Source organism: Cupressus sempervirens, chromosome 3, assembly GCF_028749045.1.
Source record: "Cupressus sempervirens isolate cs-2001-9-10 chromosome 3, ASM2874904v1, whole genome shotgun sequence".
NCBI lineage: Eukaryota > Viridiplantae > Streptophyta > Pinopsida > Cupressales > Cupressaceae > Cupressus > Cupressus sempervirens.
In genome coordinates, this window is record NC_143120.1 from 151,169,780 (window position 1) to 151,183,002 (window position 13,223).

A 13,223-nucleotide genomic window follows, 5' to 3' on the forward strand; every position below is an offset into this window, starting at 1 on the left:
AGAAATTAGGAAAGAAAAGACTACACACCTGTAATTCTTTACACTTGTCTTTCGGAGATAATAAGAATATTTTACAGAGAACTGAGAGGAATTCACTGGCAAAAGAGGCTATAATTTTAATGTTTTTGGAGGCAACTTTCTTAGTGTAATGAGCCTTTGCCCTTTCTTCTGCCAAAATAACTTCAGAAGCGTTGGCAAAATTTAAATTTTCAAGGGCATCCTTTGTATCAGCATCTTGCATCTGAATTTGTTTATTCTGCTTGATGAGTATCTGCATCACAAACAGCAAAGAAGCTTACAGATGAACACTTAATTGTACACACTTGCAATATAAAAATAATTAACAAGACAGAAAAACATAAAACAACTAAAACCTGTAAGCTTGAAGTTATGATAGAATGCAGTTTTGGCTCCTTCCTTAGCATATCAAGCATTATGTGTGCAAGAGGTCCAAAACTTTCAGCTGTATCCATGGGGTAGTTGCAAAAGGATGGTAAAAGATCCCAAAGAGAATGCATATAAGCCACTGCTTTCTGTGAAGCAATCAACTTGCCATCTGCAAAGAACTGTGAAATAAGACATTGAAGTTTAGGAAAGAACGCAATTTTGAAAAGGCTGCATTGTCAATCAGACTTGAAAAGTTGCAAGAAAGATGAAGTACCTTCCCAGCCAAATAAGAAAGTTTATTTGCCAAGGGGAAAATATGAAACATAAAATATTGTAAATCAGCTCCAACTATATGCTGCTTCAGAACAGGTAAAAGCCACTCATTGGGTTCTATGCCTTCATCTTCAAAATTCAGAGGAAAAATCAGAAGAAATTTATCTGGACCCATAGCAGCAACAGCTGAACCAACACATTTGTGTAACTATAAAAACCATGAAAAGGAAGATCAGTAAGTAAAGTCCAAAGGACAACATTGAGCAAAATGGAGAAACATAAGTGATTGTACCTATTATTCAGTTTACTACAATACTAAACAACCAAAAACAAACATTCAAAAGAGTAAGAAAATAACAACTTGGTTCATAAATTATTCATTGCAGAACATAAAAAAGCGTAAAATCATGGAAATATGATAATCAAACAAGTTGCTTATAAGAAAATGTACGAGCCAGGGAACTCTATAATAAATGGTCCATAAGGCATTACCGTTGTTAAAGGTTTTGCAAATGGGATAGCAAGCTTGGTGGGTTTGATTGTAGGATAACTTTGCGTGATCAAACCCAGGTCATATTGGGATGAGAGATCTCCTAGAATGTTTTTTCTATTTATCTATATTTTTTTCTATTTATCAAAAAAAAAATTGATTAAAAAATAGTCTTTATATGAAACTTGTGTAAGAAAGTAATAAAAGAAATTACTGGTATTAATTATAAATTAATATTTTTTCAATTTATTTAATGCTTTTATTACTATCATTCATAGAATCACATAAAAATATTTTGTGTTTTTATAACAGAATACAGTATATAAAATTTATTTTGAGCTTCAATTGATTTCATATATTATTTTTACTTAAAGTACATACTATTTAATAAAAACATTTTTTATAGCAAAGTTTTGTCTGCAAATGATGTCTTCATAACCGTTACAGTGAGAAAATAGAATATCTTGCAATAGTTACCTAGCAAACTTCTTGACTCTCATCTTTCTACAAAGAGATCCCACAAGTCTATTGAAAGCTTTAAATTTTCTTTCTTAACTTCCATATGCATAGAGAAATTTGGATCCCACTCAATGAAGATTGCCTAAATTATTTCCTAAGTCACAAGGTTTGGGTTCAAGTTCCAGGTTAACAACTTTGAAGTTCAGATAAAGTTCGACAAGTCAAAAAAATCAACATTAAATTCGCCTATGTAATTTTCAAAAAATATAAATATATACTATTTGTTATTATATATTTATGAGTTTCATAAAAAAAGCAATTATATGTTTAGGAGTTTATTTATTTTTATTATATGTTTATGAGTTTATTTATTATTATTATCATGTCTATGAATTTATTTATTATTATTTGCTATTTATTATTAATGTTTTATTTGATTAAAAAATACATTTAATATGTATTATTATAATCTTATAAAATACTAAAACCTTTAAAAAATCGTATTTATTATTATTATTATTTTAATAAGGTTATCAAAGATGTCAAACCTTATGCCATAATTGGACTTGGACTTGTATTTATAAAAAAGTATTCAAACCAATTACAAGTCCAAACCATAAAGATTACAAGTCCCATTACATTTTGTATGTTGTCGACCATGCTAGAGCAAACCGTTGGTCTTCGACGCAACAAAATGGAGACATGCGAATTTGCAAACAAGGTAAAAAATGGAACACAATCGTTTTGCCCTTCAGCATGCAGACACAGTCAAAAATGCAGACGTTGCATTCAGCTGAAAAACTTCGAGCAGCAAACACTGGGAATGGGGCACAATCGTTTTGCCCTAGTTGAGCTTCACAAGGTTGATTTTTAGCAGATGAAAGGCGTGATTTTACAAGTTTTTTTGCCAGAAAACCCTGAAAAATAGTTCCCTCCGAATTTATGATGAACTTGAGCAAATTTTTTGTATTTTGTATGGGTTCGCCGAATTTTGAATCTGGAGCCAAAAATTCGACAAACCCTATGACTTAGATTATGTCCATTGATGCCCAAAAGGTTGCTCACAACCTATGTTTAGCTTCCTTATTCATTCAATTGTCCAATCAGGATAGATATTTAATCATATCTCCTAGTTCCAGCTTACTCATTTGCATTATTCAGCTTTGCCATATTCCATCAGTTACCAAGCTAAATACCATAGCCTACAAGATCCCATGTTTTCAATAAGCTTGCAGTTAATTGAATCCAGAATTAGACAAACATTCTTTCTAGTGTTGCTCTATGCCCATGCCATACATTGTTTAACCCTCCAAATCCAATATGAGTTGCTTAGCTGATTTGCTTTATCCATCAATCCTTCTTGTAAGCTTACCAACATCTGACTACTTTTTCATGTTGGTCTCTCTTGGCTCTTTGGCATCTTATTGCTGTAATTGGTCAAGCTATTCATATTTATAGTGTTACATGCTATTGTTCTCCTTTGATTTGCTTTTGCTATTGGCCTGCCTTTAAGCATTCTTGGCTTTCTTTGCTTTCCTTGTTTGGGTGCACTCTCGTCAAACTTGCAAACTGAGCCATTGTGCATTCACCATTGCACAGTAATTATATCATTCCTTCAACCAGTCTGAAAATTAATTTCAATTTTATTGGAATTCGAGTAATCTGTAAAATGCATGTTCATAATTTTAGAAGTTCATAGCATATACACATTTGATTTCAACTTTGCAGCTGCATAGAACAATAGCTTTAAACCTTTGAGCAATAAGCAAACCTCATTGTACCTTGTAAAATTGACGTTGAAACAGTAAGTATTTTTAATTTTTTTAAGTTTGCCTATGTTTTTCATGACCAAAACTTCATGCATATCTTAAAAACTTTCTATATAAATGGTGAGCATCGCTTATCAACACAACTGTGCAGTGACTACCCTTGATATTTTGCTTTTTTGAAATACATGGAACAAGATATAACTAATGCCGAAAGTTAGGTTGAGATTGCATGCACGCACATTAAACATCATGACCAAATAGATGAGGGGGGGATGTCCACACCAACTCAATCAGTATACTATGAAATAACATGAGATTACCTCTATCTAGATTTGCAGCGATTTGTCACCATGAAAACTATCAAACTAGAGATAACCAAATGGTGAAAACCAACTACAAACATGAAACTCAAAAATCCAGTTGTTGATAATAGAAAACAATGCAGCAGTTAATCCAGAAAATGAGGGATCCTAAACCCTAGTCACTCAAATCAAATAACTCAAGAAATTTTCTACAAGTACAGCCTCCTTGAGAAAGTACGGCTCTGAAAATATTCTTAATCAGCTCTCATTAACAATATTTAGCACTCTACAACTCAGAAAACTGAAGAAGAAGATCTCAAACCATTGAAGCTCAAGTGCCATCTCTTTATGGCATCACCAAGTTATTTGCCAAATTGTGTTTCAACAACAGGAAGAATGTCCCCTACAACGGGTCCTATCCTCACAAACCAGCAAGAAGAAGCAACAACTCCTTCAAAATCAGAAGCATAAGTCATAAGCAAATCAACAACCCCAAAATGAGAGCCAAAACTATATTTTATAGAGTTTCGATAAAAAATCAGGGCAACATTAATAATAAAATTATAAACTTTTGCCCTTTTAGTATTTCACTTAAGAGCAACTTAAAGTTGCCATTGCCTAGTCATGGCCCAAGGGTAGTGGGTGTTTAGAATACTTTATTTCACTTAATCATTAAGTCACTTTATAAACTTCCGTGAAATAATAAAATGATATTTCCCATCCTTGGAATAACTTGAAACTGAAAACCCACACTTTAAGGATAAGAGAAGGCTGACACTGAGACCAATTGCCAAAAATAGAGGTTACTAAAAATAGCAAGTTTATGACAAGTTGTCTGAAATCACTCTAGCAAGTGTCGTTCATCTCCATTACTTTGTCTAAACACACTAGTGACATCAAAATATCCCTTTGATCCTATTGCCACTATTTACCGTACAATGTAAAAGGATACTTATCACATGTAGTATAGTAAGATGCAACACAGAATAGATACTTTATTCATATATGCAATATGCACTCCAAGTGCAATGCTTACAATAATGATTATGATCATCCCTCAATAGTCCCTACGGATGATGTACATATACTTTCCCGAACGAGTGACTCAACCATCATGTGCCCTTTCGAATACAATTCTACCTGTTGGCTACAATATAGAATTTACCGACAACATCATCCCCCCCAAAAAGTAAAGTTGTCTCCAGACGACAATATAACAAAACTCAAATTACAACCAAAACAATATATTACATCAAGATTTTGACACTAAGAAGAGGGATGCATCCCTAGTGTAGTAGTCATTTGTTCCCTAACCTCATTAAGCTTTGCTCGTAGCTTATGCACTTGCGTTGTCCATAGTTTCAAATCTGCTTCAGCCTCCATCTAAAGCTCCAATGCTGACTGCATCATTCCAGCAATCTCTCCAAGCTCTTTCCCCTTCCCCTCTGCCACATGCTCCTTCTCTACTACCAACTGTTCCTTCTCTGCTGCCACCTTTTGTAGCTGACTCTGTCGGGCTAATAATGTTGCCCTCTCAGATTCCCAAGCTGCTCTATCTGACTACAAGGTTGCCTTCATCTTTGTTACCGTAGTAGCTGACTCCTCCCGAGCCCTTTCTGTCGTTACCTGGTCTGTCTAGCTCCTCCTAGGAGTATAATAAGCATCCCTATGTATTTTGACTATCTCCTGAGTCAAAGTCTCTATGCAAGTCTTCATAGTTGTCTCTCTCGTAGAGGCCCAATCCTAGCGCATATCTGCAGTCTCTATACTCAGCCATCTACGCTCCTCAAAACAAACTGTAAAGGCTACTGGACAACCCACCCTCATAAATGATATAACGTTCTCCAGCTCCTTCACCACTGAGTCCACAGCCTGTATCTCTATAGAGGCCACCACTTAGCGAGCTTGAGTCGCTAGAGTCGCTACATTAGCAAAGAATGTCTCCATAACCTCTCTCATCGTTGTTTCTGATGCCGCTGGAGGCTGCTGTTGGGCACTCATGGTCATCTCCACTGCTTCCACCATCCGCTCAATGGTGCTAGGTGGTAGCCCATCAGTCTATGTCGGTTGACTCTCCTACACCTATGTTTGTAAAAGATCTTCTTCCAAAGCTACCTCTCGCGCAGGTGTAAGAATGCCTATCGCTCATGGTGTTGGCATATGGTTAAACCTCATACTAAAGTTCGAGCTCAACCTCTAAACTCTACTCTCTCTATCTAGCTCCTCAAGGGATGCTAACAATGTTGTATCCACCATAAGCACTGCATCTAAACCCACTACATCCAACTAAACACTGGTCGTCCACAAACCTTCATCTGCCGGCATCTCCATCACCCCCTCCTGAGTGTCCATCTTGTCATCCAGAATAAGTAGATCTGCCCCTGCCTCAGGTACAGTTGGCAACACCTCCAAAACGGCCATCACCCTCGATGAAGGATGTGACTCTATCCCCCCAATAGCCACTGCCTCAGAATGGGTAGTGCCTTTGTACCTGGCTAAATCGCAACTATAGCCGGAGTCATCAGTACTGGCAGTTTGAACTACTCAAACCTTGGAATGTCGTGTGTACCTACTAGAACCAAGTATGTCGTCGCTGAGAGAGTAGGTCGTGGAAATCTTAATGCTGTGGCCATAATCACTTCCACCTCATCCTCTTCTTCATCCTCTCCGTCGTTCTCACTCTCATTTGAAGAAGTCTCCTAGTGACCACTATCCGTATCTCCTCCATTCGGTCTAGGCCATTTCTGTCCCACCATGGTTTTACTCCCAAGTGTGTCGAGGTGCCTCCACTACATGATAGGGGGTTCGCCTAGCACAAGTGGTCCCGGCTTGGCCTCCAACGCGTCATAGGGAATCATTTGAGCTATTGCCTCCAAGAATAGCCCAATTGCATAGTGTGGTATGTAGAAAGTCTTATGCTACAGTGTCATAAACTCGTACATCAATTTCGCCAACAGTGCGGCCCAATCATAACTCTTCCATGTAAGATCACGTTCATCATTGCCACCTGCGCAAATGAAATGTCTGAAGTGCAGCTGGATCTTGTGAGGCGACTTTTTACTACATCCATTAGACAATGCCAGTGCCCTACCTGCACATTGGACTTTTTCAGTCCTCTACCCTTCGACGTGTCCATGGGAGCTTCTTGCTCCGTCTGTGTCAAATCCCCACATACCAACTATATCAGTTGTCTTTACCTCTTGACTCAACTTTTTTGGTTTGTTTTCAATTTTCCTTCCCCCTTGTGCATGACCAGGTATCCTAAATACCCGTGTGAAGTCTGCCAGTCTGAATGATATTACCGAGTTGCATCCAAGATAGGCAAATGTTCTAGTTCGAGAGAACCTATCATATGTTTCTATCATTGTGCGTAAAAACCCTTCATAGTCTCGAATGCATAATACAACCATTAGTATTACCCATTCAACCCGTGCCTTCCGAATGCTGGCCTTCACCGAATGGTTATCAAATGTCTCTTACCACCACTTCTTATATTCAGCTCCATTCAACCCTTCAAATGAAACATTCTATATTGTGGGATTATCAGTTGCAGCCAGTTGTGTTGTTGCTTCCCTTTCTTTTTGCTTGCTCCTGCACTTGTGCCTCCTGCAACATGTACTTCGAATGGCAAAGTCTTTACGTCCCTGTTCATGGTTGCAAATGTTGTTGTATCTTCTTCTAATTTCTTTTTCCAGCCCCTTTTACCGGCTGAATACATAACTATCACCTATTTGTTGTTTTGCTTGAAGATGACAAAATGGTTACGTCAATTGCCTCTGTACACTACTTATTTTGAAGTTTCCTTTTACTTTTGATGGCATTCGTACAACTTTGTACGGCTCCTCTATCCAGTGCTCTTGTACGGCTCCTCTTTCCAATGCTCTATCAGTTATACAGGTGTATTGTTTCTCCTCCTAAGACTGTACAACTAGATGTCTTCTACACCCCTCTAAAATGTATATCGGCCTCACTTCACTTATGAAATCGTCCAAACAACAGCACTTCACTTCTGTATTTAGACCGCCATGCTATGTCCGTACACCATACAATAGCATTTGTAGCTTACTTCTTCTGTTTTGGCCATACGGAAAGAGCCTCAATCTCCTTCGTTCCCCACTTTTGTTGTCTATACAAGCAATGCTCGGTAGCTTGTTTTTATTAAGATCTATATTCCTTTTACCGTACGATAGTACGGTGTGTTTATGACCTCCTTAAGCAATAATCTTTCTCCTATTAAGTTGTACAATTGTATTCCTTGGCTATCCACACAACATAATATCTTATGCGTAACTGTACAGTATTCCCCTATTCACCTCAATGTCGTACGATGGTGGTGTTTCTGTTCAGTACAGTATGAACTTTGGTTTTAATTCATATGCCTGTATACTCACTTGACCATACGATGGCAACACTATTTGTATTAGTTGTACGATGATAACAATATTTGTATTAGCCGTACGGTCATATGATGATCTTGACCCTCTTTATTTAGACTTTGTTGTACAGTGTACAATGAGCACCTTCTTGTTTTCTTACTGCTTGGCTTGCCGTAAGGTGATAGCTTCTTTGTGACCTTCCTTATTTTGGTCGTACGGTGTTTCCTGTAGATTCTCTCCTCCTTTTTGTCCGTATAGTGCTCTCTACTTGGTTTTATGTCTTCCTTGTTGAAGTACGGGCCATAACATGCAGTCTCCTCCCTCAACCAGGGTCGTATGGTATGCAGACTCTCAAAGCAAGACTGCACGATCCACTCTTCCTCTAAGAAGTATTCATTCGCTTGTAATATAGTTATGATGATTTCATTGATTATTATTATGATCAAATTATAATTATAATGTTTAGTCTTTTATTATTTATTTAATTATTTATTATTTATAATGTTCACTTATTTATTATCTTAATTATTATTATTGTTATCTTATTTATTTATAATGATCATTTATTTATTATTATTATTTAATTTATTATTATGATACTCATTCATTTATCATTATCTAAAGTATTTTATTTATTATTATAATAATCATTCATTTAACATTATCTTGATTATAATGATCATTCATTTACCATTATTTTAATTATTTAATTTATTATCATATTTAACTTATATGTCCAAGGAGATTATTTTATATCTCACTCATAATTACAATAAAATATGAATTTAAATAAGGAAATTTCACAATTTATCACAATCCCTCCATCTCAAATTTGCTTGTCCTCAAGCAACTTGAGTGTTTCTTCCTTCCCGAGTAGCATCTTCGACAAGCAACCCTTTCCATTTAATTAAGAATTCTTTCACCGTTCTATTCCTTAATGCTCTCTCTCAAGATTCCAAAATTATTTCCAATTCCAACCAAAGTTGTCCTTCATCATCCAGAAGGGGAAATTCTACAAAGGGTACGATCTACTGGCCCAAAACCTTCTTAAGTTTGGATACATGGAACACATTGTGAATTTGACTGTAGCTAGGTAGCTCTAGTTCACATGCTACTTCCCCAATTCTTTTGATTACTTTGTATGGTCCATAGAAATGAGGTTTGAGTTTCTCGGTTCCGTTCTTCTAAATTGATGATTGTTTATAGGGTTGTAGTCGCAGATATACTAGATCCCCTTCCTGGAATGACCACTCTACTCTATTTTTATCTGCATATATTTTTTGTTGATTTTGGGCAATATGTAAATTATCTTTTAGCTCTTTGATATCAATATTTTTTTGAATGAGTTCCTGTGCACTCGGTACTTTACTATCCATAATGTTTAGGCTTCCAAGTGTCTCTGCTTCATATCCATACAAAGCTTTAAAGGGACTCATCCTTATGGACATATGATATGTTGTATTATAGCAGTACTCGCCCAAGTGTAGCCACTTGATCTAGGCTGTTTGTTGTCCTATGACATAATTTCTTAGGTAACCTTCTATCCACTTGTTTACTATCTCTGTTTGACCGTCAATTTGAGGTTGATAGCTCGTGCTAGGGGTGAGCGAAGTCCCAACTAGTCTAAACAATTCTTGCCAAAATTTACTGAGGAACTTACTGTCTCTATCACTTACAATAACTTTGGGTAAGCCGTGGAGGCGAAAAATTTCCTTGACGAATACTCATGCTATTTGAGGAACCTTGTATTCTGTAGAGATTGGAAAGAAGTGTGCAAACTTTGTGAGTCTATCTACAACCACATAGATGCTATCCTTTCCATGAACCTTAGGTAATCCTGTTATGAAATCCATAGATATACTTTCCAATTTTTTATTTGGAATAGGTAGTGGTTGTAATAACCCTGCTGGATGTGATTGTTTTATTTTGTTTTGCTGCCATATTTCACATTCCTGTACATATTTTTGTATATCTCCTTTCAATCCCTTCCAACAGTATATTTCCCTTATCTGTTTATAAGTTTTGTAAAATCTAGGATGTCTTGCTAATGGATTGTCATGATATTCCTTCATAATTAATTTTTTTACTTTAGATTTTGGAGGCACATAGATCCTTCCTTTGTAGAGGATGAGGTCATAATAGATCTTGAAGTCTTCATTGGATATCTGCCCTTCCATAACTTCTATTGCAAACTGATCCTTTGCGTAATCTGTTATTATGTCTTCTTTTCAACCTGAAATACAAGACATATAGTTGATGTGGGATCTTCTAGACAAGGTGTCTGCTGTTCCGTTGTTTACCCCTTTTAATGTATTCTACATCAAAATTGTAGGCTTGGATTTTGCTCACCCATTTCCGCTGTCTATCATTTTGATCTCTCTGATTTAAGAAGCGTAGACTATTGTGATCTGTTTTGACTATGAATTTTCCACAAACCAAATATTGTCGAAATTTTGCCAATGCATGCATTATTGCCAGCATTTCTTTGTCATAAATTGAATAATGTTTTTCAATTCCATTGAGCTTGCGGCTCTCAAAAGCTATAGGGTGCTTCCTTTGCATTAGTACTGCCCCTATCCCATCTCCTGATGCATCACATTGCAGTTCAAATGGTATGGAGAAGTCGGGTATGGCTAGCATAGGGCATGTACTCATAATGACCTTGCGCTGTTCAAAAGCTAGTGTGCTTTGTCATTCCAAGTGAAGGCTCCCTTTTTGGTTAAGTCTGTAAGAGGGGCTGCAAACTTTTAAAATCCTTTGACAAACCTACGATAGTAACTGCATAATCCCACAAATCCTCTGAGTTGAGTAAGAGTTTGATTTGGGTCATTCCTTGATAGCTTTAATCTTTTCCTTGTCTACCCTCACTCCCTCCTCATTGATTTTATGCCCCAGGTAAAGTATTTCTTTAAGTCCAAATTCACATTTTGAAATTTTGGCATAAAGAGATTCTCTTTCTAAAATACTAAGGACTTCCTTGATGTGATCTAAATGTTCTTCCCAAGTCTTACTATAGATGAGAATGTCATCAAAAAATATGAGGAGAAATTTTTTGCGTAGCTACTATCTAAAGGTATGGTTCATATAAGATTAGAAAGTTGTTGGTGCATTTGTGAGTCCAAAGGGAAGTACAAGGAATTCAAAATGTCCAATGACATCTAAATGCTGTTTTAGGCACATCCTCTTCCTTCATTCTGATTTGATGGTATCCAGATCTTAAATCGATCTTGGAGAATAACGTTCCCTATGTAATTCATCCATTAGCTCATCAATTCTAGGAATGGGATATCTATTTTTTATTCAATGCTCGATAATCTATGCACGTTCTCATGGTTTTGTCTTTCTTTTTACTGCTACAACAGATGACACAAAAGGATTGCTACTTGGTTGTATATGTCCCATGTCTAGAAGTTCCTTAATAGTTTTTTCTATTTCTTCTTTATATTTATAGGGATGCCTGTAGGGTGTGGTAATTACTGGTTTTGTTCCTCCTAATTCAATGGAGTTTTCAAATCCTCTCTTAGGAGGAAGCCCAAGGGGTATATCTTCAAACATTTTTTTTTATTTTTCAAGGATAGGTTGAATTTCCAGATGGAATGTTTTTTCTTTAATGGGATTATTATCCATAATCAAACATTGAGCTATCATTTCTCCTTGATCATGTTTTAAGATTCTTTCCATCTTATTACAAGATACTACCTTGGCTAATCCACCTGTCATGCCTCTTAATATTACATCCTCTCCTTCATGTTTGAAGCATATTTCCAAATTTGGCCCATCCATGATGAAACGTCCTAGGGAGTTGATCCATGGCATTCCCAAAACGACATCATTTTATATGTTTGCTACATAAAGATTCCTTTTAATTATACATCCATTAATAGCGATTTCTACTTGAGTAACCATCTTATTGCAATGATCTAAGGTGCCATCTGCCAACTTGACTTTAAATCCTTCAAAATCTTGATTTTTTGGTCTTCATTTCTTGACCAAGTGTTCGCTGATAAAATCATGAGAAGCTCCTGTATCCACTAATGCAACCACCCTTTGTCCCTTAAGTACACCTTTGATTCGAAAAGGCCTATTCTCATTTTGAGGTATGATTGCCAATGTTCCTTGTTCTAATTCCTCTGTTCTGATTCTTTTATTCGTTTCCTCAATTTCATTTGCTTGTCCTCTTTTGCTATGGTGTCCTCGTTCCCAAGGTTCCCTACATTTAAAGGACAAATTCTTTTGGATTAGCTCTTCTCACAGAGGGCATTTGTGTCCAAAACTCCAAGGCTTGTGACATAGGCGACAAGGTTTATCTTTGTTTTCCTTACTAGTTCCTCCACTTCGGGGGTTTATCTTTGTTTTCCTTACTAGTTCCTTCACTTCAAGGAAAAGTCTTGGAAGGAAAATTCCAGAACCTTTCCTTATTGTTTGATTCAACCATTTTGGTTTTCCTTATGGCTTCTTCCAGAGTTTGTGGTTCATGGGGTTTTACCAACGTCTTTGTTGATTCTTTTAAACCTTCAAGAAACATTCGGGTGAGTCTCTTTTGAGATAGATCGGGGACCATGACTGAAATTTCTTTATATATTCTTCCAAAGCTCCTATTTGCTTACGGTGAGTTAACTCTTGGAAGTACCATTCGGTATCCTTTTCATCAAACCTGTTTATGAGTTTCTGTGAGAACTCCTCATAAGTTTTTACATCTTTATGACCTAATGAGATACGACCTTGTGTCCACCAATCATGTGCTGCCCCCCTAGAAGGGTTATAGCAAATTGGAGTGCTTCTTCCTCTGTCATAGGATTTAAAATGAAGAATGTATTAAGTTTTTCTAACCATTGATGGGTTGACATCTCTCCTGTTCCATTAAGGGTTGGAATTGCAACCTTACTTACTTTACGTTTAAGTTCTTCATTTACATACCCTCTAGGTATCTCCCTTCTTTTATCTGCACAAAATTCCCTAAATGAGACTACTTCTCCAATGTGAGGTTCCAAGGTTGCATATATTCTAGCAATATCTTCTATACTGGTTAAGGGTTGCTCTATCCCTTCCTCTTCTCTCGGATTAATCCTTCTAGGTAAAAAGGTTGGTTGGGGCAGACTTGAACTTGAAGTTGCATTATTGTTTTCTGAATGGATTGAACTAGTTTCTCTCCCTAAGTTGGATTGAT

General features: G+C 36.6%; 1 protein-coding gene across 2 annotated transcripts in view; it reads right to left on the reverse strand.

The window, feature by feature from the left end:
* LOC149565205 (uncharacterized) overlaps window positions 1-13,223 on the reverse strand; it is a 321,656-nt gene that overhangs the window by 194,303 nt on the left and 114,130 nt on the right. For both annotated transcript variants that reach the window (XR_016362018.1, XM_089818752.1), the window contains exons 5-7: window positions 662-868; window positions 375-566; window positions 29-271 (exon numbers count right to left, since the gene is read on the reverse strand). Coding sequence is in view for 1 of the 2 variants with exons in the window: in XM_089818752.1 (XP_089674878.1) it covers window positions 29-271; window positions 375-566; window positions 662-868 (642 nt within the window). In the remaining variant the exon portion in view is untranslated. The remainder of the gene's footprint in view (window positions 1-28; window positions 272-374; window positions 567-661; window positions 869-13,223) is intronic.